This window comes from Dromiciops gliroides, chromosome 4 (assembly GCF_019393635.1).
Source record: "Dromiciops gliroides isolate mDroGli1 chromosome 4, mDroGli1.pri, whole genome shotgun sequence".
NCBI classification, from domain to species: domain Eukaryota; kingdom Metazoa; phylum Chordata; class Mammalia; order Microbiotheria; family Microbiotheriidae; genus Dromiciops; species Dromiciops gliroides.
In genome coordinates this window covers 95,051,658-95,078,649 of record NC_057864.1, presented here as the reverse complement: position 1 = coordinate 95,078,649, position 26,992 = coordinate 95,051,658, and the positions used below count along the sequence as shown (strand labels likewise).

The following is a 26,992-nucleotide window of genomic DNA, read 5'->3' as shown; positions in this document are numbered from 1 at the left end:
TATGGATTTCTAGGTATAAATGGCTAAATTGTGACTTTACCCTACAGAAAACAGGTGCTCCCTCCCCCATTGGAGTTATTTTAATAAACATTTCTGGGGGCGGCTAGGTGGGGCAGTGGATAAAGCACTGGCCCTGGAGTCAGGAGGACCTGAGTTCAAAGCTGGCCTCAGACACTTAACACTTACTAGCTGTGTGACCCTGGGCAAGTCACTTAACCCCCATTGCCTCTCAAACAAAACAAAACAAAACAAATAAACATTTCTGAGGGAGTATAATCCTATACTTACTTCTCTACTCAAGTTTATGCCTGAAGCATCCCCCAGCTTGCATTTCAGAGGGGCCAGGTAGCAGACTCAGATCTACCTCCTTTATGTGGTAAATATGGGTAGGCCTAAGAAATGTGCCTTTAGCTGGCCTTGGAGAGAACCTAGTGTTTTCTTTTCACCAACGGATGTTCTACACAAAATATCTCTTTAGCACTAGAAGTGCTTTAAAGAGGAAGAAAAAAAGATACCAGCCTAACATTCATAATCTCTCAGAAGTAAAGCTACATGAACTTTAATAACCCAATGCTGGTCACTCATGGAGACTATAACTAGTAAAATGAGTGCATCACTGCATCTAACACCACAGCTAATTTCAGAACAGCAAAAGACAATTTTAACCTCATCCTCAAATATAAACAGTCCATGTTCTTTGTTCAGCTCTAATACTAATTCACTTTAAAAAAAAAAAAAAGAACCAGGGAGTTCTAAAACCTACTTCAGTGTAACAATGAGAAAAGAACCCAATTTTGAAGAAAGTGTGATAAAAAGTACCATGAATTAATATTAGCCCTTTGTTTTTATTCATTTAAATGTTGTCTACATGTTATCTTATAGTTAGACATATTTTTCTAGTCTTGGTAAAACCCCAAAGAAAAAATATAAGAAGGCTGTATTTGGTAATCTATTAATCCAATAAAATAAAAAAAAAAGATTAAATACACTGAAAACCAACAGATAAGCAACTGCTCTTAAATAGATAGGTCTAGCCATTTACCAAATGTTTCTTTTCTTAATACTTTCTTTAAGATATGCAAGTAAGACAGGATATTTGACAGGTCAAGTCTCAACTAAAACCTCACCTTCTACAGGAAACCTTTCCTGATTTCCCTTATTTCTAATATTTCCCCTCTGTTAATTATTTCAATATCCTGTATTTCTAATTGACTCTCTACTTAGCTCATTTGTACAGAGCTGTTTGCATGTTGTCTCCCCCATTAGATTGTGTGTTCCTTGAGAGCAGGAACTGTCTTTTCCCTTTCTTTGCTTCCCCAGAACTTAGCACATAGAAAGTACTTAATAAACATTTTTGACCAATGAACTGAAGTCAGATGAGCTTTATTTTTTTTAAATCAAATTAACTCAAAATAGAGTCAGTCATGTGTAGACATTTAAATATTGTGACCAGAAGCCTTAAACCTTGCCAGAAATCAGATATTTTTTCTTTAAGATAATGGACAATTCTCTTCTAACTTTAGAGTTTACTTTATTCAGATGTAGCCAAGGATGTTTTGGTGCAAAATTATATAGTATTACATTTCCACATCATCAAAATGGTTCAATTGGCATCCAGAGACCAACTGTAAATCTATGCTTAGCCTTATGAAAACAATTCATGCTTCAGGATCTTAGTACAGAACAACCCACCAATATCAAAATGACCAGAGAAGTATAATTTCATGTTTCAGAGTTCTTCCTGAAGAAAATTAATATGACTAGAAGAGGTGGGTAATAAAGCAAAAGGTAACTTTTCTTGGACAACATGTTGGATAATAAGCATACTTGGAATAAAAATTTAATTTAATTCTTAAATACATGCTCAACCTTCCATGCCTTGTTCACTTTTTTATTTCTTAGGAAATCTGTTGATAGAGTTACTCTTAGATGAGGATTTTGTGTGTGTGTGTGTGTGTGTGTGTGTGTGTGTGTATAAAATTCTATAATCACTGTGCTTTAAATAGCATCTCCACAGGGAAAAAATTTATTATTTAAAAAGTTTCTCCATTGCTGTACTTTTGTAACCTTTTTTTTTAATCTGATGGGTAGTAAGCAATATATTTTAGTGCAGTATGCAAACTATAGTAGCTCTTATATGGAAATACTAGCTAGTAAATAAAATTTAGTTAAGTTTTAATACAATTTTTGCTATAGGGGGTGGGGTTGAACCTTTCATTTCATCAAAGGGGGAAACTCCTGGTGTCAAAATTCCTTCCACCAATGAAGATCTGCAACTATTCTGGAATTTATCATCTTACAGAGTAGCCTGGGACACTGAGGAGCTAAGTAACTTGCCAAAGGTGCCACCCGTAGTCTATGCCAGAGACAGCTCTTGAAACTAGAGTCTTCCTGATTTCAGGGCTAGTAAGTACGCTGTCAACTCCACCATGCTGCTTCTGTTTATAGCAAAAATAATAGGTGAACATATAGTTCATTACTACATTAGTTCATAAGTTATACTTTTTTCTTTTGAATTATGAAATATGAAACTAAAACTAACTACTTGTTATTACACTTAGGACATTGTTAAATGTAGTTGTTTTTAAATTGGCAAATTAAGCCAGATTATGAGAAGTATCCCCCTCTAAAGGTACCACTAGGGGTCACTGCCACATTCATTTAATAGTTGAAATAGGTAGAGAAGTTTGAAAAGCTAAGGAAAAACGTAAAGGACTTGGGAAGGGCACTGTTAGGTAGCTTAATGATAGATTACTACAATAATTTCTATCTTCTTCTAAAACTAAACAATCTTTTTCCAAATTATGCATCTCACTACTCCTTTCCTCATTTTTGAAAACTGTTCCTCAGAATCCCATTACCCTGAATTTCTTTTCCCAAAGTGCCTACTTGGTTCATTCCTAATTGTGGAAATAGGTGTATAATTTAAATATGGATGTGCGTTGGAATGCATTTAGGTTATTTCAAATGTTAAATGACCCATATAAAAGTTCTCAAATTTTGAAGCATGCTGTATATGTTTCTTCTAATATACATTTGGTCCACATGCATGTATATATATACATGAATATATGTATATACACACACAATTGCACTATGAATTTCTCATGTATTCATATAGACTTCTAAGTAGTAAGGTATAGATGTGTATTCATATATGTACATATATTCCTGTACACATGTGTACAATATATCATGTGTAAATCATATTTGTTTACTTCTATTGATATGCCGACATATATAAATATTCTACATATTAGAAGAGATGCCAGCCAGTACAAAAACCAATGAAGACTAGAAATTTAATGAGGTAAAACTGTTAGACCATTTTATTTCCTGCTTAAGGAAATGCTTAACATGTTTTTAATTCTCTAGGGTTTCTTTTGCTCGTTTTAGTGCCAGACACTGGCATTAGATTCGTAAACACTCTTTTTAAAATGGTTTTGTGGCTCCTGATACTTATTCAAAGTACCACTTAAAGTAGTTACTGAATTTTTGACATCACTGAACATTTCTTGACCCTTTTGTTTAACCCTCTTTTTAGAAAAGGAAATGTTCTTCATCAACGGGGGCCCCAAGGTGGTGCTGGGTCCTTTTCAATAGAGTCTTTATCATTAGGAGACCTAGAACAAGGAGATTTCTTAACACATACAAATTTAGGACTAAATAAAAAACTCTTTTGGGTTTGGGTTGGGTTTTTTGTTTTTGTTTTTTGGCCTTTCATGAAGATGGTGGCACCATCGCCTCCCGACCCTCGGTTTCTGAGGAGATTCTTCCCTAAATTGAAAAAACAAACACCTGGATGACCCTTGTGGGTTTGTTTGTTATTTTTAAAGAAACTGCATTTGGTTCTCCAGTTTTCCAGAGTACTGACGCTGACCACACCCTACTGTCCCCTACAAGGGGTGGTTTGAGAATACCAAATCAGAACCAAGGAGCGAATCAAACAGAATTAATTAGGTTAAATAAACAAATGCAAAACTCTATTTGTAATTTGGCCAGGAATCCCCCACTCCCTGGGCTTTCTATGGACTGCAGGGAATCCCTAGCTAGAAAGGACTCTTCTGTCTTTTTTTTTCCTCCTTTTTTTTTTCTTTTCTCTTTTCCTAGAGACCAATTAGGGCCCCGGTGAGTAGCCAGGGATTCCGATGTCATCTTCCATTAATAAAGAACAATTAGTGCCCTGATTGCCCCGGCTCGGAAGGCCACGCATCAGAGGAGATGAAATAACCGCACTCGGTAATGCGGCCCTAGACCAAAAGCCCCTTAACGAGCCGCTACAGGGGCAGGGGCACGGGAGGGCGGCCGCTCGGCTGGGGGTTGGCAAAACGAGGAACGGCATCCTGCTGCCCTCGGCGGAGAAGGATTAAGCAGGTCCCGGAGCAGACTGGAGGATTTGGTCTTTTCCTTTTCTCTCCCCTCCCCACCCCCACCTCCCCAGCCCTATTCAAAACTGTCCCAGATTGAAACCACGAAGGACTTAGATAAGTCCCCGAGAAACTCTCACCAGCTCTGGACTTTCTGGGCCCAGGGGAGTGGAATGTGCCCAAGGGGGTGGTGTGTCATATTGTCTCCCCCACCCCAGACTTCTTAGTGGTCATGCTGCCCCTACGCGAAAGATGCGGCAAGAGTTAAGGAGAGTTGTTAAAAAGCGCACCGACTTTTTCACTGAATTTGAGGAACCTGGGGTAGGGGCCTTCTTACTCCTATTCTTTCGGATTGAGAGCCGGAAAGGGGCGGGAACAGGAGGGATATAAAGGTTAAGGCGAGCCAAGGGATCTCTTAGTAGCCTTAAAATAGGACTTGGGCTTTTTGAGACCTTCCTCAACAGTGCTTTTTGTGACTTAAAGGAGGAAAGCTCAGACCTGCTCTGCTTTCACCTCCAGCCACCCTGCTAATAGGAATTAGCTAATAGGCTTAGATGGGAGTGGGGGAGGGGTTTGAAAGCAACCAACCTTCCCTGCCACCCCCCGAGTTTAAGAAACACCCAGACAGATAGGCAGACAAGTTAAGAACAAGAGGAATTTTCCCCTTCGAACTAGAGAGACTTTCGCCTCACTTTTGGAAAGAAGGGTAAATCTCAGCTCTGAACCCCTGGAAATCCTTCCCAGTAGCTTAACCACAGTCTCTTTCCAACCTGATTCAGCAAGGCCGAGGTGACGTTAATTTGTCAGTCATTCAGAAAGTATTGATATTGGTCATTTAGCTCACGTAACAAACTTGTCTTTCTCCGACGTGCTGCCCAACCAAAGAGCAAGTTTTGGTTTACTACACTAAGGACCACTCATCATTGATTCGGGGCCAGCTAGTGATCTCAAAACTCTGTTTTTTCAAAGTTGAGGATGAAATTAAAACTTCTTTTTACAGTGTTCAGGAAACCCTCCACTAAGACTTGTACCTGGTAAATCCACAGACTGCCCCTGGTCTTTCTTCCAACTTAAGTAACTGGACTACTACTGGTACTTGGGTAGCTGGGGGTTGCACTTGTCTCCCTGCAAAGCCTCCTAGTCCCTCTAGTTGAAGTTGGTCGGTGTGCCCCTGTCTAGATAAGGATTGGTTTTTGAGGGGGTAGACAAGGTGGGAATGAGGAAGGCTGAATTGAACAAGACCAGCCCTAACCTAGTGGAGTTCACAGAGAGAAGGAAACCCGGGACTTTTCCTCAAGGTGCGATTGAGTAAGGGGTTAACTATTGATGTCCTGAGCCCACCTGAGTTGTAATTGACGATGTCCACTCCGAGGGCGGGGCTCTTTCTTTTTCTGGGCCTCCCTTTCTGGACGGTGCCAGTGCCGTTGAAGTAAGGCAGTGCCAACCCGCCGCTCTTAGCCGCTAACTCGGTGTAGCTAAGCTGCGGGGGGTATTCTCCTTGTAAGAGGGTCTCAAAATGGGCACGACAGTAAACCAGGTTGTCCTTCATGCCAAAGTGATCGCCGGTGGTCAGAGTCTTGTTGCAGGTAGTGCAGGTGAAGCAGCTCAGGTGATAGACAGACTCCCTAGCTCTCATAACCATCTCGGAAGCTGAGATCCCAAGGTGGCAGCGGGCACATCTCTGCACGGAGAACCTTCTGAAAAGAAACATCCGAATAAGAGCATGAACTTAGAACTGGCAGAACCACGTTCCCCTTGGGAGAGGGGGGAGGTGGATGAAAGAAGGGGGGAAAGGCATCTGGGTCTGGTCTGCAACTGTCTGACACCTTCCCAAAGGGCCCAAGGCAGCTTCTTAGGAGTCCGGGGGCAAGTAAAATAAAGGAGTTTATTTTATGTGTTTGAAACAAAGGAAGAATATTTTGAAATCCTCCTTTCCTTTAAAATTGACTCGACATGCATGTGTATATTATACAAGTGTATTTCTTATATAAATATATACATATGCAGACACACAGGTGTGTCTGTGGATACATACATTTTTAATGAAGACCCTCTTGTTTTTGCTTACCTCGCTCTGGTTGAGATTTGAGTATGATCCCCTGGACACACATTTATATCTAGCCCAGTCCCAAAACAAACAAGATAAAAACCGGGAAAAGTCAATTTTTAAAGTGCTTTCGATTTCTTTCCAACTACTAGGGCAAGCTGAAAAATTCAGTGACCTTTTTCTATAAAGAATTTCGCTTTTCAATGGCTTAAAATGTGCCCCTTAGAACCCTTTCTATTTTAATTTACAGGGTCCTCCCCAAGCACGACAATATAGCAATAAGAATCACCATAGGTATCAAGCCCAGTTAGAGGTAAACTTTCCCTTCTTCGTAGGAAACGGAAAGTAGGGGGAGAAAACAAACCCTCAAGTCTTCCTACTATAAAGATATTGCTCTTAAATTTCACATGGCCATTGCCGGGACCCCTAATTTCTAGAACAAATACCAAGAAAGCAAGGTGTCTTTGTAGTCTATTAAAAATTCTCTAGATCTAACAACTGCTCTGAGCGATCTGATATTTATGCATTTTGATGTATATGTTTTCAATGGTGATGAGGACAGAAATGCATATCTACAGAACCAACCCCATTGTCACCTGGGGTCAAGCTCTTTGCTCTTAATTACATCACCAAATACACAAAACAGGTTGTTCATGGGACATCATCTCTCGATCTTAGATTTGATTGTACAGGGTAGTAGTGTCTGTGGACTTGGATAGAAAGATTTATCTGAATTAATACCTGTAGTAATCCTCCTTGCAGTAAATGCTGCCATCCTTGGCAAAGCAGGTGAGCTCTGACTCCAAAGCCAGTTTACATTCACAGCACTTAAGACACCTCAGGTGCCATTGTTTGTCAACGGCCAGCAGATAATATCTGTCTGAGATCTTCCCTCCACAACCAGCGCACAAAGCAGGCTTTTCGGGGCTCATAGGGGGCATACTCTGAAAAAAAAAAAAAAACAAACCAACAACAACCACAGGAGAGATGGGTTAAGAAAGAAACAGGAAAGACAAGCATTAAACTGGAAGATTAGAGTCTAGACAAGATAGATCAAACTGGTGAACTGAAGCAGAGAAAAATAATTTTCCAGAACCCAATCCTACCCTAAGGTTGTTCAGAGTACTGCAAATTCAGGGCATGAGAGAGAAAATGGTGCTTATTTGGTTAACATGGAACTTTAGTGTTTGTTTCATTCAATACCATTCCCTACATCTGTCTTTTTGTCTGTACCCTGGGCTACAAAATATATTCCCAGACATCAGACTACCAAGCAAAAGGCCTTGATAGGGAAAGTACTGGGATTTTATTAACAGCAGTCTAGAAGGAAATGCAGAATCATCATAATTGCAACTAAATTTGTGTCAATTGTCCTTTTTGGAATGGGCAAAAATAAACCACGGAGAAATGTTAACTGCACCCTTGATGCACAAAGGTACAGATTAAGACAAAGACTTGATTTTATTGTTAGGTTAAATTCTCAATGGTGTCACCTATATTCCCAAATCCTAGTAGGCATAGGACCCAACAAAGCAGAAGAAAAAAATCTTATGTTGTTTCTATGCCTGTGTGGCAGACAATAAATTTCTACAAAATTTGACAGATTCTGAGTGTGTCATAACTTTAGAAAGAAGGCTGTAGGGTTTCTATCTGATAAGTTAATAGAGTACAAATATAATACTCGGGGTGTCCCAGATGAATTAGTGTAGTTTCAAACTATACTAAGACTTTGGGGATGCCCATGTACACACACACATTTGTATAATGTTCATTGTTCACATGTAAATACCCGCACATACATCTTTACACTGAAAATCATGGTCTAGCATCAATTCTCGCTTCCTGTGTTCAGCTCTACCTGAGCAAGAGGAGGGCAGATGTGGACTGGACAGAATCCCATCATTTACAAAACCAGAAGTTCAGGGTTTGTGTTTAAACACACAAACACACACACACACCGGAGAAATGCCAAAGCCATCTGTTAGATATTTTCAAACGGGAGAGAAATGTTTTGTTCTACCATCGTCTCCCTTCCTTCTACTGAATTACAAAAGCAAAAGACTTATTCGTGTTTTTTACAACATCCTAGAGTGAGCCTAGATGTTGAAATTACACACACGAGTACTTTAAGCAAAGCAAAACAAAACAAAAACCTCTAACGTGGTTTTCCAGGCCGTTATTTTGTTTTATAATTCCCTACATGCGATCTGTAGGAGATATGCTAATGTGAGGAAAATATATCCATCTCCCTTTCCTGAAATCATTTCCAGAGAGTGTCCTGAATATTTCCCTCATTTTAAATGGGAAGCGTTTTCGCCATAGAAAGGTGTCTAAAATTAAAAAAAAAATGTCCCTTGTTTTGATTCTGTTAGAAATCTTAACGAGGTTTACTTTCATAAATGATCTCAAAAATCTTAAAGGTAATCTCTCCCAAACCTCTCCAGTGCCTCCAATAAGGGGGATGGAGGTGAAAAGCCGATATACCTTGAAATGCCTCTTGTGCGCGGGACTGAGGATGAAGAGGGGGAAGACTTAGGGACCACGGACTTCGCTTCCTCCTATTCATTCCCCTACTCCTTCAAGTGGCATGTGTAACCCTCGAGGGAAAGCCAAGGAGATTCCTTCCTCTGTAAAGGACTCTGACGCCTGATTGTCAAGGGCTGGAAACAACCTCAGCCCCGGATCTGTAGGGAAGCTTTTAGTCGGCTCCTTAAGCGTCTGCTCAGCAACCGGGAAGTTTAGGACCCGTCTGCGCCGGGTTTCCGCAGAGAGTAGGGACTTCCACCCAGGGTATCCCGGCTAGTTCTAAGAAGCTGGCCATTGCTCCAAGGCGATCTCTCCACCCCAAATCCCGTGCAGAGAGGCCCGTTATTTCTCACACATTTAAAGTAAGCAAAACACAGTCTGCAAACTCACCAGGCTACAACAGAATCACCGACCTTAACCCCTAAAACACACACACACACACACACACACACACACACACACACACACACACACGACTACGGGCTCGTCTCACCGTTTTAGAGAGGGGAGAGGGAGAGGAACATGTTTTCAGTCAAGTGGAATTGGGAAAGAAGTGTGCCCGGACAAACTGCCCCGGGCCTCTTACCGCTTCTCTGCCATTCATCTGCCCTCCTTTGGCCAGGCGGGACTCAGTCTTGGATCTCCTTTCCATCTCTTCCATAATCCCTTGGATATGGCCCCCGGAGATTCCGTGGAAAAGCATGGCTGGGGGACGGAAAGGACAAGTATTTTCTTCGGCTCGGCAGCCCACTATTTCCATATACAGACACCCCAGAGTCTCAGATCATCCAAAAGGGAAAAAAAAAAGTCTACGCTGTAGACGGTCACTGAGTGGGGGTAGGGGACTGGGGGAGAGAAATACGGAGAAGTAAAGAAAAAAGAAGAGAAAAATTGCAAAAACCGACTTCTTGAAGGGGGAAAAAAGCACCAACAGCTTCCTGGAGGAGATGTGCGGAAAACAAACAAACAGGGGGGTGGGAAAAGAAGGAGAAGAAGGCGAATCTTACTGCTCTGGAGAGATCGGATTACTAATGGAAAACAACTGGAACGGGGGGAGACAAAAAAAATCTGGTGGAGACAGAAAATAGTTTTGAACACAAAGAAAGAAAAAGAAATGCTATTTTCAGTCGTCCCTGGATGCTTTAAAGTTCCCAGTGCCTGTAGGTTGGATTTGGGACTGCTGCTTTCCGGAGCTGTGTCCAATTTGTTAAGAGACTAAAGCCAGCCCATTTTTGATAATTTAGTAGGAGGAGTTCTCTCCCTTGAGCTGCCGCTGATTTTTATTCAGACAACAAAGACCTGTCATACTCCTCTCAACCCCCTAGTGATCGGCCAGCAGTGACAAACATTACAATGGGGGGAGGAGGGAGGCAAGGAAAAGGGGAGGGGGGCATTTTATGCAAGCCCCCTCCCCGTCTCCGCGCACACACACACATCCCTCCCCTACACACAAATGCATACACACCCCCTCCCGGATGCACTCGCGCTCACGCACACACACACATACACCCACCTCGGCGCACACGCTTACACACACACACACACACACACACACACACACACACACACGCCTTCCCCTCCAGATACACACTTCCAACAGTTCCCAGCGGTCATGTTTTAAAGGCAAAAGGCAATACTCATTGTCCTAGGCTGGGCTCAGGAAATACAAAGCAGGTCCTAGGTCAAGACTAGAGTCTGGCAAAGATATGACACAGACTACCTCAACTGCGCAAACTTTGCAGGACGCCCTAGTTTGGGGTTCTGATCTTAAACCAATCAGCTCTGTATCCATTACCGAAAACAAGACACATCTAGCTGTGAATTAAAGATGCTGTTTCCTTCTTTCTCCTTTCCCATAAAAGAAGCACATCCAATCAAGAGGTTTTCGTTCCTCACTTTCTCCAAGGTTCGAAAGGTGCTATTAAAGGAGCTGATTACTGAAGTTGTCTTCTGTTTCTGTTGGTGGAATGTTTTCGCCCTCAGATAAAGGACTCTCTCTCTCTCTCTCTCTCTCTCTCTCTCTCTCTCTCTCTCTCTCTCTCTCTCTCTGAATATGTAAATCTAATGTATAGCTTCAGGACTTTACTCCCAACTCCAAGTGAATGTCAGTCCTAAATGTCTTGTAACTTTTAAGTTTTGTTTGAAACTTGCTAATAAGGGCCACAAATCACTATCAGTCACAATTCCCATTTACCCAACAGGTAAGGAGACAGATCAATTACAGACCAGACCACTGTAAACTTTGCACATTCTCTCATAGACTTCAGGGGTAAAAAGGGTTTCAAGAGTAGGAAAATTGGGGCGGGGGGAATGGAGGCGGGATGAGATGTCCGAGCTAAAAATGACAAGAATCTAAAATGTTCACGTAGCCGAAAGCCCTTTCCCCACAGCCAAAAGTACCGGACCACACCAGGCTGTTGTAGGTTGATTCTACCATTCAATACCTCCACCCAACCCAAGTCCACGGAAATCTGCTTGATTTCCCAAGTCTGAAGGGTAGACAAGAGATACGATAAAGATACGATTCATCAATTCCTCTTCTCGCTTCCTTACTATCTTTCCTTCCTTCCTCATGCCCCGCTCCTTTTCACAGAGCTCTCTCTTTCCGTGCCTTTCACTCCAACAGCTGCCGGCTGTTTTCTGACACCTCAATCCCTCCTGAAGGATCTTCCTGGAGGCAGAGCTGCTCCCCTTGTCCGTAGGGATTTCTACACTAAACCCAGCCCAGTCGTGGAAAAAAAAAACACCAGGCGGGGCCCCGCTTCCTTTCCCCAGCATCACAATCATTCCCACTGAGGGTCTGCTGGAGTCACCTCTTCCATGAAACCCAAGATGCATTCGGCTTTCTCCCAGCTTTTTCTCTGAGTCAAAATTAATGTTATTTGCAGATCGGCTGTTGTTACATTCCTCCGCGTGCCAGAATGCAGCTCATAAAACACCATTTCACACAAAATGAAGTCAACCAAGTGAAATAAGCCGAAGATTCGCCCCCCCCTTCTGTTGGCACACTAGACCCTGGACAGCAGGGCTGCTATTTACTGTAAGTAATGTAATTAGCCCTTTTGGATGAAAATCAATGTGCTTTAAGCATACACGCGCACAACAAAACACCAAGGGCTACTCAGAGTGAAGTTTGGGAGTGATAGTTGTCTTTTCACCAAAGGTCCTTTCTCATAGAAGGGAGGCAGATTTCCTTCAGAGGAATCAACGTCTCAGGCTTGAAGAGAAAAAGGAGTACTGTCCTGGGGGGGGGGGGGAGGGAGAAGGAGAGAAACCTAGTCAATCAGCACAACAAGCCACTGGGAATTTAATCCGAGTAAAGGGTTTGTAGTTTTTTTGATGATCTCCTCCCACCCCCAGGATGGGAAAGTTTGAAACTATATGTGTCTTTCATACAACATCAACGTAATTCCATTCTGGGCCTCAGTTTCCTCACCTATAAAATGAGGTTGTTGAACTAGAAATGGTCCTTCCAACCCTTAATACTTAATGAATCTATGGTTCTACTAAGATTCATATTTCAAAAATAGGAATTTCGTAGAATGGGGTTATGAGAGGTTTGGCTGTGAGAAGATAGTGATTAAAAATTGCTCCATGTCTAGAAGCCGGCAAAGCACAGTCTAATTCGCTTGGGGGTAAGACCTAAATTCTGCGTGCCCTTTCATATTAAAATTCAGGTTACAATTCTCTCTCCCAGCATCTCTGTTTCTGCGGCCTTTGCTTCCTTCATAATGTCTCATATTGAGGACCTCTGCCTCAGTTAAATCCAGGAGGCCCCAAGAAACTCTAGCTTTGCTTATATGTTTGATTCCTATTCTGTTTTGGGTTTCTCTTGTCTTTGTTAGTTTCACTCTAAATCGCATTCAGCGCAATCACGGCCCTGCTCAGTGCCTCCTGGTTCATATAAAGAGGAAGTCCTTAGGACGCTCCCCGTTGAGCGAGAGACCGTTCAGAAAGTCGAGTTTGCCCAGGAGTCTTGAATTGTGCCCTTAGGCGTCCCGACTTCCATACAGGAAAAGCTAATTTCGTTTGGAAACGAGAGTGGGCCAAGAACAATTCAACTCACCTTCCTTGCCAAAGTAGGAAGAGGAGTGGTCTCAAGTCCCTGGGCAATCAGGGTTTAAATTTTAAAAAAAAAGGGGGGGGGGGCTTCTTTATGTTCCTTATGGCTCTACCGACTTTCTGTGCTTCCCCACTCTTTAATTTGAAAGTAGCTCTTGTAGCCACGGAAGGTTCTAGTACTATCGTAAGAAAGCATCCAATAGTCTACCTACCCTACCCCATTTCTCCTCAGCTCCAGAATAAATTGCCTGGAAGTGCCTATAAAAGTTGAAATATTTACTCTTCCCCTTCTCTCGCCCCTGCAACCCGCCCACCCTCCCCAATTCCTTAAGCTAATGGTCGCCTTGTTCAAAGCAACCTGCAGGTGCAGAGAGGCAGTTTGCACCATCCAAGTGCTTTGGAAGAAGATGCTTAGCCTCCTTCCCTATCTTAACTCGATGACACTATTAGAAATAATTGGACAGATCCTACAAGTCAACTTAGAAGCGACTAAATCCCTTAAATTGGGCACACTTAATTAATTATAGGCTCCTTTCTTTCTGCTCCACCAGTCATTCTCATGCTACTGTTGCTAGTGCTGCTGTTGGCTCTGAGAAGACCAGTGTTTTCTTGGATTAGGAATTTTTAATGTCGGAAGGATCCAAAACAGGAAGTCTGGGCCTTTTGAGGCGATATTCAGATGAGACTCCTAGGGTTTCTCCAAGACAACCTTAGCACCCCAAGGCAAAGTTGTCCTTACCTCATAGGGGTGGCAAGACAAAATGGCTTGATTAGGAAAGAAAATCACTCTCGACAAACAAATCGAATGACTGCAAACAAATCAACTGATTTATCAATCAGCATGTTTGTTGGACAAAATCTGAAGCCAGAGAGAGCCCTTTGCCCTGAACCAATAAAACAAAATTTCACACACACAACCATACACACACACACACACACACACACACACACACACACACACACATACACACGCTGCCCGCTTTAATTCAGCAGTTAGATAATGCCAGGTTTTCTCTCTTCCCCTAAAATGTACAAACATTTTTGCAAATACAATGGTTGGGATTGTGAGATTTTTACAGAGCTATCTAAGGTGGCCAAATGATTTGTGTTTCAGATCATCACAGGTTAAAGGGTCTCCCTCCTTTTTTCTCAGTTCCACCAAAACCTAGCTCTCTTTCCTCATTCAATCAATAAACATTTATCAAGTGCCTTCTATGTGCCAAGCATTGTGCTAAGTCCTGGCAGATGATAAAAACCTCGTGGTCTTCACTGACCATCATTTAATCTGCAAACAATTTAGGACCTCTGGCAACGCCCTAAGATCCAAAGTCAATCTTTGCTGGGTGAAGTTTCTTAATGGCCACTGATACCCTACAGGTCATGGAATACTGGACAACAAATGTCCAAACTGAAGAGGGATTTGATTTAACCTGAACGCAGCAAGTTTCCTTTCAGACCATGTAACAGAGCTTTCTTACGGTGGGAATTTCAGGACAGAGTGAAAGGAGGATGAGAAGTGAGAGGTGAGAATACACTCCGCCTTTGTCAGAAGTAGTCAGTCTCCCACCAGGAGCCACGCCACTGTTCAGTCTCATGTCTAGGACAACTTCATGAACAACTTCCCTCAGAACTCCGAAGCATTGTTCCTTGAGCTGAGAAGGTCAGCACCTCTTCCCTCTGCAACACACACCCATCTCCTTCACCAAATCTTTTACTGCTTGGGGAAGAATTTTCTGAGTGTTCATTTCTTCTAAACCTCTTTTCTCCTGAAGCCCCTTAAGTTATCTCGAATTGGGTAGGTGCTGATGATAAAAAGATGCTTTCAAAATTTTAAAAAACCTTTTGCTGTGTTTCCCCATATCCATACCAAATCACACTCCAAATCACCAAACCATGTGAATATAAAGTATTGGTCCTCACAAGGGATGGGAGAAATAAGTTTGCCTTGTGGTTTTACTGAATAAGCCATATCAGATAGATAGCATTTGCCAATATGCTATACGAATGACCATATACTTGAACAGAGCTTGTAGTTAAGGTATACCCAGTGCCAGAAACTGTCTCCTGTTTCCTACCGCTTTTTCATCAGGTAACGTCCATCTTCCATCAACTCTCTCTACCCCTCTCATCCCAATAAATGTATACTCAATCGGACAGGGATGAAATCCTCCCTTACAATAGACCAAGGTATCTATCCTGTCAAGCCAGCTCCTCTGACTGTGCCCTACACCGAACACTGGACCCTGGAGAAATGCAAAGACATTCAAGGGAAAGGAAAGGAAGGATACACAAGTACATGAGAAGACAGGAGAACTAAATTCAAGGAAGATGGGGGGTGGGGGGAGTGAGATGAAAGAATTCCATTCTGTATATCCATAGCTGGATTACTTTCTCATTTGGAAGTTACTGACCATTTAAAAATTAAAATAAAATACATGCAGATTTTCCCCTAGCACACAGGGAAAACCGACACACGGACACAACCACGAACTCAGACACAGACAAATATACATACGCACACAAGTGCAATAGCGGGGCTAGGGGTGGAGAGGGGGAGACATAAAGAAAATGAGAAGGAATGTAGTGTATAACTGACCTGCCTCTAGAGTAGTGCCGTTCAGCATCCTTAAGGCTTACTTTTATCTCAACCTTAATGGTACTTGCCCGCCACTGTAATTAAAAAGCAGCGCGTTAAATTCCCATTCAGTTCAGATCACAGTGCTTCCTAAACAGCACGGTCTTTGGTTAAGCAAGGTTAGAGACTAACGCTGGTAATCACAACCACAACCTCTAGTTGCAGTCAACCGCAAACTCAGGTGAAGGATACAGCTCCCTAGCAAATGAGGCTTTCCCCCTTTAGGATGTAGAAAGACTCAATCTTCTGAAGCTGAGGGGAGGCGGGGAAAAGACACCAGACGTTTGCCTGAGATTACACCAGGGGAATCGGCCGTCCCGTGCTGTTAAAAGGGGGATGACACACAACTGCACTAACCCGCAGCTACCGGAAAAGGGGGGAGGGGGAGGAAACCTGGCAGAATCTTACCTTGAGTTCCCAGGTGTTCCCCCCGAAAACTGACTCCTTAGTAAGGGAGAGAAGACAGAGAGGCGGCGACTGTAAGCCTGCCAGTAGATCCGTGTTGTTCCTCGTTTCTCGCCGAGGGTACTTCTGTTAATCAAAATAAACAAACTGCTGGATCGGAAGACAAACGCTTCTCTCTCTCTGTCTCTCTGTCTCTGTCTCTCTGTCTCTCTCTGTCTCTGTCTCTCTCTGTCTCTGTCTCTCTCTGTCTCTGTCTCTCTCTCTGTCTCTCTCTCTCTGTCTCTCTGTCTCTGTCTCTCTCTCTCTGTCTCTCTGTCTCTCTCCCTCTCTCCCTCTCTCCCTCCCTTGTGTCTGTCTCTGTGTGCGTCTGTCCTGTATGTCTATCTGTCTGTCTCTGTCTTTCCCGTCTCTTTTCTCTCTCCGATTGCAGCCTCGAATATAGAATTGATGTCCAACTCTCACCTCTGACCTCCTCTGCCAAGCCTTTCCACCTGTCTTTTATTTTCTATTTGTTTCTAAATTGTGACTGAGGACGAAGGGGAGAAAAGGAGGAGAAAGGAAAAGAGGGAGAGAAGAAACAAAGGAGGTAAAGGGGGAGGGAAGCAAAGAGCCCATGTAGATCGAGATGTTAAGTTCCCTTGTTCAGTTTTTTCAACCCTTCAATACTCAGGAAAAGTGTTAATGGGGAATCTGCTGCAAATAAAACTAATAAAAGAAGGAGCATCTTTAGAAATTTGCAGAGTGCTATGTCTGGAGTCTTTCTCAGCAACCTGTACCTCCAGGCCCGGAGTTCGGATTTTCCTTCTTGGACCCTGTGCCTTAAGATGCTCCCACCAGTAACTCCCCACATAGCAAGCCCATAGAAGATGATTAATCGGAGCCAGTATCTATGGATAGCTTGGCCACAGCTAAACAACGTCTTCCTCTCTTTCCTCCTCCTCCCCTTCCGAACTCCCCATCTTCCCCCTCCTGCCCTCCTCCAGTCCCATCTCTCACATTCTAGACTCCATTAAAAGAAAATTCCAATCTCAACTGATCTGATGTGATCTGATCTCCTGATGTATCCGAAGGGAGCGGTAGCCCACAACCCACCCTTGTGTGATTTTGGTATTGCCTAGCTAGGCAGTCAGACGCAGAGTAATCAGCAAAGTGAATCCAATTTAACCCATTACGATAAAATCGGATGCCAGAATGAATGGAAATCATCCTTGGGAAAGCTATAGTCCAGTGACAAGTGGCCAACTAACTGAACAATAGGCATCCACCCTCTGGTGGAGAGAGGGGTTTTTGTTGTTGTTGTTGTTTGGTTGGTTGGTTGATTAATTGGTGGGTGGGTTGGTTTTACCTGATTTCAGGTTCCTAACAAGCACACTGCCTGTTCTCGGGCTGACCTAAGCAAAGTCCGTCAGAAAGTTGAAGGGATAACCAGAAAAGGATGTCTGTCCCTTTCGCCCTTTATTTACAGACTTTATTTTCCCCCTTCTAAGAAAGGAGGGGGCAGCGAAGAAAGGGGCGGGGAATTGGGAGAGAATTATTGGGAGGATCATCATATTTGTGGTTGTTGTAGGAGCACAGACATTGGCTGCCTTCCTTAATGTTTTTCCATGTGACAGTGCCAGCCACCCCCACTCTTTTCCCTTTCCTCCTTAGCCCAGCCAAACAATGAGGCTCTTTAGCATATCTAACCAACCTCTTTTATTCCAAGTGACAAACTGTGTTAATGAGCTTCAGAATGTTGCCTGAAATAGACAATTTCCATCCAGAGGGCCCTAATAGAATAAATTTTCTTTGGTACCTCCTATAGGAATGGACTTTCTGAAATCAACTAAGGCTAAGAGAATCAACCAAAAAGAAGACATTACCTTTGGGAGAGGTTCAGCGTCATATTCTAGGGGAGGGGAAACAGAGTCAGTTAATTCTTGGTTCTCTCCTTTACTTCTAACACAGAGTCAGAGCTGTCACTGAACCTTGGATCAGGGTGAAGTGAGTGCCTGTTTCTAGCTAAGCAGCTAGATCTACCAGCAAATTCTATTGGTTTACCTTCCTTCCTCTCCATCCCTCTTTTCTTTTTCTTCTCTCCTCACACAAAATTCTTTGATCTGTTAATCTTCTTCACCCTATTTGGATCCCAATCAGGAGTTAAGGAGAAGGGAATCTTCAAATTGCCCAAGGCTGTTAAACTTGGCTGATTCAAGCATCTTGAATTAAAATAGATGACACTGGGTATTACGTTTGGAAGAAAGCTCTTTACCTTTGTTCATTTCTACCTAGCGTGCATGGCTGCACTGGGACAGAACAGAGCCATAATGGTGAGAATCTCCAGTTCTAAACTCAGCACTAAAAACCTCGGTCAGTCAGTTTCTATGAAAACTGTGATATTCTATGTGTGACCAATATGGAACCGTATATAGCAAATTAGCAATCCTCCTCCTGTGTATAGCCCATTAATAATATTCAATCAGGCTTTGCCTCTAAGCTATTATTGGACTAAAAAATGCTGCCGATGGTTTTCACTTAATTATCTCAAAACCAGGACCAACCCTGAAGATTTTTAAGGGTTTTGTCCCTACGACTTAAACATCCTTTCCCAGGAGCTTAAATCTTCCTGCCAAGGGCAATTTCTAAATAGAGCTCAGGGTCTAAAGTTAGAATTTCTGAGTGTTAGAAAAGGGATATGACAGCAAATGGAAGGAAGAGAAAACTGAGGTTGATTCTGTGCCAACACAAAAAGTCCATTTGATTCCCAGTGAATTCACTATAATGCCAAGAAGCCATATTTCACTTGCCTGGCAACGTAGCTCTGTCCTGTGGACTCCTCTGGTGGGTGTTTGTGTCTTTGCCAATTCTGTGCTGCCAGGGGATGGTGTAGAAGCAAACACGGAGAAAGGACTCTTTGAGGAGCAGAATACAGGTTAGAGGAAGCTGTCTAATATTGTCACCCGGGGCAGCTCACACGCTTCCATGGTCATCATCAGTTATCCCATCAGGAACAAACCCCAAACACGGCTTGGGGAGCCAACATTTTAATCTCTGAAAATAAAATTAGTTCCGCCTCTGCTCCCCTCAATTACCAGCATCTAAATGGTTGGAAGAGAAAGGGGAATATGCAAGAGCATAATAAGCCACCTGCTGCGCCGTGTCTCAATAATAGCATGTTCTATTTCATTGTTACAGTACATGATTGCTGCCCAGATAACGCCACTAGACCTCATTTTGGAAATTCTCCAGCTAATAAGTGAATTGAAGGTGCAGGATTTTCCTGGCTGACAATGAGAAACAAGTTCTTGTTGGGTCATTGAATTTAGAAACAATCATTTGATTCCTGCACAACGGGCAAAAGAAATGCTCAGAAACCTTTAAATAGCAGTAGCAACTTAATACGAAGTTTTGCTAGACTGTGTGTATTTCTAAGGGTCCACACGTGTCCGTACACACACACACACACACACACACACACACACACAGAGTAATATGCCCTCATTTTTACTTTACAACGTGTGAATACAATATAGCTCCAAGCACTTGAAGTGAGTCCCATTTATGTGGCCCTATTCTGTTTCATGTGGGAGCGGTCTCACTACTGCCTTACCAGATGTGTTACTGACTACTGTATCATTACAAAAACTGGAGCCGGAGCATTGCAGTCCTCAGCTTCCCAGCGTCCAGGTAAATGGGAGGGGGAAAAATGGGGCAGGTATCGTTACAAAACTGTTCTCTTCAGAAGCGGATTCCTGAAGGGTCCGATGACGTTAGTCTACAAAAGCAGAAACCTCCCTAGGGAAGCATTTCAAAGGCTACTTGCTATTCTTCCAGTGACGGAGAGAAGTTGAGGAGAGATTAAGGTTTCTTCTTTCCTTTGCCTATGCCCACTGCAACACAACCCCGGGTAGAAGAAAACAGACGCCTCTCTAAAGGTATCTAGCCTGTGAGGATTCCATTTGGAAAGGAAATTTTAACAAAACCTTTATCTTCTTTTTTTGCTCTCACCCAAAGAATCTCTTCTTCTTACCTCCTCTTCCCCCAGGCCAGATCCCTCAAGTCCTCAGGGTTGGTGGATTCATTCAACTTGTACATATCTGGAATCCCTCTCCCCTCCCAGCTGCTAGTAAACCCATAATAGCTGGCCTTGACCCTGAGAGGAGGAAGCAGGATTTATATTTGGTCATTTCAAACCTAGTGGGAGACATGGAAGCTGCTTATTCTTGTGATTAGAAAGTAAACTAGCAATAAGAAACTAACATACACCAGATTTTCTGGAAATGCTAAAACACTCTTAGGATGCACAACGTGGTTCCCTTCGGGATCCATGGGTACTCCTATGAAGCAAAATCCAATCTTTCTCCGACCCTCCATCCTGAGAGGGTAAATCCACCGCCACCACTCCAAAGAGTGCTATTCAGAAAGTGGTATGAATATGCCGTTGGAGACCACCTTTGAACTTGAAGGATAGGTGTGTTTTTGGCAGGACCACTGAAGCTGTTTCATACCTTTGAATCCACACTGGTGAGAAGGTTAGGGTTCTGGGCAAGTTCAATTTAGCAAGTTCCTTGCTTTACATTAGGGGCTCCCAGCTACACAGAATGATCCTCTGGGTCTCCTGATACTGATCAAAGAAATGGAGAAAGGTATAGATAGGGGACACCTCAAATACTTATGTAAGCCCCTGTTCACCCTTCCCATCACACTGCAAACTCCTTGTGAGCTAGTGGAAAACTCTCAGGAGCTTCTGGAATGGGTGGGAGAAATAAAAGTGCAAAAGAGAAGGGAGGATGGTCAAAACCCTTCCTTCATATTTAGTTTCCGACCCCCAGGTGGTAATGATTTAAAGTTTGTATTGAAAGAAAAGATGGAAGATGAGAGCTACTCTACAGCAAAATTATACTTCCTGGCACTCGTGTGCCACACAAAATAGGGTTATCGTCATCTTTTATACCTGTAGACAGAAATGAAGTGAATCATTGATTCAAACCCCATTTGCCAGCAGTCCAGCAACCCTCCTTGGTAATGGATCAGTCATATAAGAGATAGTAGGAAAGTTTGAAGTAATATATTATCAAGAAACCTCCATTGTGACCTATTGCCACTATTTATTTAATGGAGAGTTATTTTCTTGCTTTAACATATGTGCTTGGGAATGGGAAGATAATGGGAGGAAATTAACTATTGATGTGTTACTTCTGTAACACTCAATGCACACAAAAAACCAACAGCTAGTTTTAATCTTATTACTAGTTTTTTTAAAGAGCATCAAAAAGAAAAAAAAAAAGGGAGGAATTAAATTCTTCAACGAATAACAATTCTGGATTAGGCTTTTTATTGTATTTTATTTGCAGGCGGTTAAAAGGAAAACACAAACGGAAATCATTCTTAAATATAAACCAATGAGTTTGAATCGGCTTCCTCTTCGATGATCTTTAACGTTTATTTGGCCATATGGACACTGCAGAATAAATAAAATAAATCGTTATTGCATTAAAATAAACAAACAGCAGAAAACTACAAGTCTGCTTATGATGAAAAAGGAGATTGTTAATGATGTTATACAGCTCATTTGATCTATCGTGCCCTCCAGACTAAAAGGAAAAATAATGGCAGCCTCAAGCAAATGGTCCTAATTAGTGTCCAAGAAACCACTTCCTAAATGCTCCTTCGAATTTTAGGGGTTTTACAGTCCAAACCTTCTCCTTAAAAAACACCAATCACTTCAATTTATTTGGGCCCTTACTCCCATACATCTTATGTACTCTATCTTTAAATAGCAATTGACAAAGACAGGAAAATGTGCAAGTTAAATTTTTTCGTTTTAATACTGGCTACAGTTAACATAAACATGTAATACCCATTTTTTCAATTGTTAAAATGGATTATCAATGAAAACATTCTCCCTGTCCCTCTAAATCATACATACATTTTCTTATTTATGGTTTGTTCTTATGCATAATCCTAAAAGAATCTTTTTAATCCACTGAAAATATACAGTAATTTGCATTTGACTCAGAATCATAATGTACCTTAACTAGAAGCATAATCAAGTTGGAGTATAAACAAATACTTTGAATTGAGACTTGCTACCTGTTCATTTACCCTTGACTTATCAACTTCCCTCCCTTTTCTAATACAACGTGAAAAGTCACATCAAATAGCCTCTTCCTTCCATGAGTCTCACAAACTGTATGCTTGAAAGAAAAAAAAATTAGACTCCCTGATCAATAAATATGATGTATTGCTATAAACACCATACCAAACATTTTAAGGAGGAAACAGAGTTATTTTTAATAATCCAGTCTCTTTGCTATTTCCTAACCATTATAGGGAAAGGGAAAGGAAAGGAAACAGAAAATATGGAGAAAGAAATAAGGTAAGGGAGGAAGGGAGGAAGAGAGGAAAAAAGGAGGGAAGAAAGAAGAAAGGAAAGAAAAAAATTACCCCGAACAAGTCCAAGAAACAAGGTTGGTCAGTTTTCAACCATTTCAATCATTTTAATTCAGGCCTGTAATATACTGGCTCTTTGCAATTTGCCCTTTGGGTTTGCCTAGTGAATGTAATTTAACTTGAAAAACAATGAAAAGTTTCCCTGTAATAATGAACTCCTGTGAATTTCAAATCACAGCATTTTAAGGAACTGATGTTCATGTGAAATGGGGCAAAATTCTATTAACTTTAAAGGTCTTCATTGGCCCTTAAGGACTTCATTGTCTTTGGCTAAAGTAGCTTGTGAAAAGTGCACTCTAGGTCCATTTAGCTTTTTTATTTGACTTGTTTTTCAAATAATACCTATTTACGAAGTTATAGAAGCGAGGCAAGTAGCAGCGATAATGGGAGAGTTTACTACTCACGTGTCTGCAGGCAGAACCACAGCAGTCCCCTCTCTGCAAATGGGCAACTTTGGTGAGTACAAAATAGCCAGTGGTTGGATCCACATAATTTAGTTGGCCAGCCTTAAAAATAAAAAAACTATTAAAACTTTAGAAAGCTCTATAGTCTTCATATTTACACTGCACTTTCTTTTCATAAGAGACTATAATACTTCTACAAAAATTTACTTCCTTCCCTGGAACCCAACCCATTAATAACTAAAGATTGCTTCTGAGCTACTGTGCATAATTTAGATGATGGAAGGAAAAAATGAATAAATTGGGGAAAACAAAGAAAATTAAACATAAGAAACCAAAAACTCAACTGCACCCAATGATGGCTTAAATATTCTTCATCTGGTTTCTCAGGACCATAGCAATTTAAGTTTCTTTAACAACTTAAAACTCTGAAAATGGACAGTCTCAAGTTGCAGAGGACCTTCCTTGAATGTGAAGTTCAACTTAGATTTGTATAGAGGGATTTAAATGTCCAGAAAACATACCAATCAGAAGATATAGAGGTTTCAGAGAAAGTATAACATGTGCTGTAATTTTACAATCTTCATTACATTTTATCTGCTTTATTCATTACACTTTTTTGTTTGTTTGTTGTGTTGGGGTTTTTTTTAGTGAGGCAATTGGGGTAAAGTGACTTGCCCAAGGTCACACAGCTAGTAAGTGTTAAGTGTCTGAGGTCGGATTTGAACTCAGGTATTCCTGACTCCAGGGCTGGTGCTCTATCCACTGTGCCACCTAGCTGCCCCTCATTACACTTTTAAACAATATTTTCTTTTTCGAAAACATGATTTATGGGGAGAGGGGAGTTTCTTATAAAATATCAATATTCACTGCTTTCAACTGCTGCTTGATCAAAAGTCACTCATCCTAACAGTTCTGATGCTAAAGAAACACTCTACAATTTGCAAATTTAGTAAAATGAGTATTTAGTATAAGAGTAAATCCCACCCTCTCTTTTGAGAGGAACTCAAATATATGTGCCTCAGCATAATGCTTCTTGGTCTCTCATTTTTACAGGGGAACCTTTTCTGGGTGTTTTAATATAGTCCACTGAATATGCAGCAATTCTATCCCTCATTCTTGAGAAAAATTCCCTTCATAATCATTTAGAGGTCATTCAAACGTTTTTGATATAGAGAGGGTTTTATATGAAATAGCTAAGTCACTTCAAATTATTTTAGAAAAATAAGTGGGGGAATCATCTTTGTTGGTGAACATTTTATGCTGACTTAACGCTCTGGCTTTCTCTCCTCCACTGAGTGAAAAGTGTACCATAAAGTGAGAAAGCTCAGTATTAACTGAACTGCAACCCTTGTCCCAGAGGTAGATAAATAGAGTGAGGACTGAAAAGCAAGCCATTCGATAGAAAAGGTCCATAATATCTCCAAAATCCTTGACACACAAAGAAAGACCTCTTGAAAACTGAAGGCATGAAACTCCACCTCAGAATGGCTGATCACTTAATCATCTCTTCTTTACTTTGGGAACTAAGTCTAAATTTGGGATGTGAAAAGATTAGGAATCAGTAGCAACTCCTTCCTCCCCCAAACCCCCTTCAATAACCTTTAGAAGCCTTCTGAGGTCACCCCACAACCTCAAACTCCTGATCTTGCCTTCCACTCCAGTTGAGAACGTTTGTCCATAAGAATTTAATTTGTCTTCAGTAAACGAATTTCATAATGGTGGTGGGTGGATGAAGCTGTAGCTGAGGTGCTGACAGTTTAGTTGAAGAGCAAGATGTGAAGTGATGATCATCAAAGCAAGGGGGAAAGGAAAGAGAGCAAGCTATCTACCCTGTGGCTTTGAAGCAGGGTTTTCAGGGGAGTCTGGTTTGTTGTTAAGAAGAAAAATAACAACAATATCATTATTGGCTTTATTTATGGACAATCATTTGAACCCTGATGATACAACTGTGGCTTTCCCTTGTAAAAACAATGGCATTTTCAGTCATTAGATGGAAGGCAATCAGTCAATAAACATTTATTAAGCAACTACTAAGTGCTAGGCACAGAGGATACAAAAAGAGGCAAAAGATAGTCTCTGCCCTGAAGGAGCTCACAATCCAATGGGGGAGACAACAAACACATACACACAAACTACACAAATAGAAAATAATAAAAAGAGGGAAGGCACCAGAATTAAGAGGAGCTGGGAAAGACTTCTTATAGAAGATAGGATTTTAGGTGGAACTAACAGGAAGCAAGGGAATCTAGTAGGCAGAAATGAGAAAGAAGAGTAGTGCAGACATGGGAGACAGAGAAATATCTAGAGATGAGAGATAGGGGTGACTATAAAAAAAAAATGAATTTGCGTTCACCTATGCCTAGGTTAGAATAGAGGGAAAAGAACAGGAGTATGCCTTATTTGGAGCCCTTAAAAAATGTATCAACAAATACCTAACAATTTGTTGAAAATCCAAGCAATCAGTAACCAGAGGATTTTAAGGCAGGAAATCGCAGCCTAAAAAAGAGGCTGTTGGGAAGTCTGCAGCCTTAGTATACACTGATTCCTGTGCAAAAGAAATAAGATTCTGAAGAAGTAAATTTCCTCCTTCACCTAGCTTCCCTTTTGTTCCCTTTTGTCCAAGCCAAGTTCTGGCTTCAAATGATTAATTAACATTAATAAATCCTTACTCAATTTTGATTTGTTATAGGAATCTCGGTTAGTCTTCCTATTATCTTCCAAAGGAAAGGAAGGGTAGAGGGAAACTTTATTCATGGGCAGGTTATGCCATAGTTTTGACTATAGATGTTCTCAGTCCTGGACACGTTTTAAACAATTATCAAAAAGCCCAGAACATGAGAATGCAGTTTAAGTGTCTTCTGGAAACTTCTGATTCTCGTTTCTTTCCAAATATTCTTATTTATGTTGGACTACGAAGTGAGGGGAAAGAAGGAAGGGAAGGTACCTACAAAAAAGGGAAGTGATAACTTTGAACACATTCTGGGTTAGTAAATGTGAAGCGATGCATTTGGGAATGTCTTGGGTTCCTGCTGCGTTAATGTCATCATCTACTCACTAAAACGTAGAAGGTTTTGTTTTACACATGAAATAAACATGCAACTTTTTTTCCTACTCTTCCCTCAAAGTCCACACCCACGTGGGCACACGTTGATATATACACACGAGAATTTCGTGTCGTGGACTTAGTTTACATAGGTCAGCTCCAAGAGAGCGTATTTACCCACAATCTCCCAGGTGCACCTAGGCGTGCATGCATGCCCTCCTGGTGCGGGCCCCGCAGGGTTGGCTGGCAGAGCGTACGCCTCCGGGGCCAGAGAGCTGACCCGCTGCCCTCCCAAGAAGCTACCCAGAGGATCGGCCTGGGCCGGAGAACGACAATGCGATGGGGGACGGGGGGAGCAGGGCAGCCCAGAGCTGCGCCGTTGCACGGGCCCCGGGAGGGCGCCTCCTCGCCTTCCGCGAACCGGCAGCCGGGCTCGGGCCGCGGCCTGGCTCCGAGCGGCGCCGCGGCCCGGAGCGGGGAGGAAGCGAGCGCGGGGGTTGGCGCAGGCGCGCGGCCGCCGCCGAGAAAAGCGGAGGGAAGGAGCTCACCGCGCAGGCGGCCGCGTGCAGCCGGGCGATCCGCAGCTCGGCCTCTGTGAGCTCGGGGCTCTCGGGCCTGGTGCCTTCCGGACCTTCCGGGACCCGCGCTTCCGGACCGCTGCCGCTGCCACCGCCGCCGGAGGGCCCGGAGGAGGAGTTCAGCGTAGAGCCGGAAGGCACCCGAATCCCCAGGGAGGAGGACAACGGCGACCCCCTGGAGCCCCCTGCCAAAACCGGGAGCCGCCACACCGCCATGGTCTTGCCCGTGACCATGGCCGCCACCGCGGGGCCGCAGGAGGCGGGGCGCAGCTCCCTGAAGCCCAGGCAGAGCGGCGGAGCTGCGCGCAGACGTCTAGACTTAGAATTAGAAGAGGCTTTAGAGGGCATCCATCCCCCACTTCCCACCCCCTTCCACTTTACAGCTGAGGAAACTGAGGCCCGGAGAGGTTAAGGCACATGCCCACGGTCACGGTTTGAACCCATTTCTTCTGACTCCAAACTTCACTAGGAAACGTTCTTTCCTCTGGACCAG

At 42.5% G+C, this 26,992-nt stretch overlaps 2 protein-coding genes across 7 annotated transcripts in view; both read right to left on the bottom strand.

The window, feature by feature from the left end:
* The window catches only part of LHX9 (LIM homeobox 9), a 26,138-nt gene extending 9,036 nt beyond the window's left edge, over positions 1–17,102 (bottom strand). Inside the window, exons 1-6 of one of the 6 annotated variants that reach the window (XM_043964477.1) lie at positions 17,039–17,102; positions 16,046–16,168; positions 15,599–15,672; positions 9,527–9,645; positions 7,156–7,358; positions 5,709–6,064 (exon numbers count right to left, since the gene is read on the bottom strand). In XM_043964477.1, the coding sequence (XP_043820412.1) occupies positions 5,709–6,064; positions 7,156–7,358; positions 9,527–9,645; positions 15,599–15,626 (706 nt within the window). In that variant the 5' untranslated portion in view covers positions 15,627–15,672; positions 16,046–16,168; positions 17,039–17,102. Of the gene's footprint in view, positions 1–5,708; positions 6,065–7,155; positions 7,359–9,526; positions 10,168–15,598; positions 15,673–16,045; positions 16,206–16,504; positions 16,552–16,818; positions 16,881–17,038 lie in introns of those variants that run through there. The other 5 variants (XM_043964481.1, XM_043964478.1, XM_043964479.1 and 2 more) reach the window with 5 other exon arrangements.
* On the bottom strand, positions 15,876–26,992 carry C4H1orf53 (chromosome 4 C1orf53 homolog). The gene is made up of 6 exons (XM_044003141.1): positions 26,470–26,992; positions 22,879–22,980; positions 21,399–21,482; positions 18,829–18,933; positions 16,046–16,168; positions 15,876–15,959 (listed from the first exon to the last, which is right to left on the bottom strand). The coding sequence occupies exons 1-6, from the start codon at positions 26,845–26,847 to the stop codon at positions 15,876–15,878; spliced, it is 876 nt and encodes a 291-aa protein (XP_043859076.1). The 5' UTR covers positions 26,848–26,992.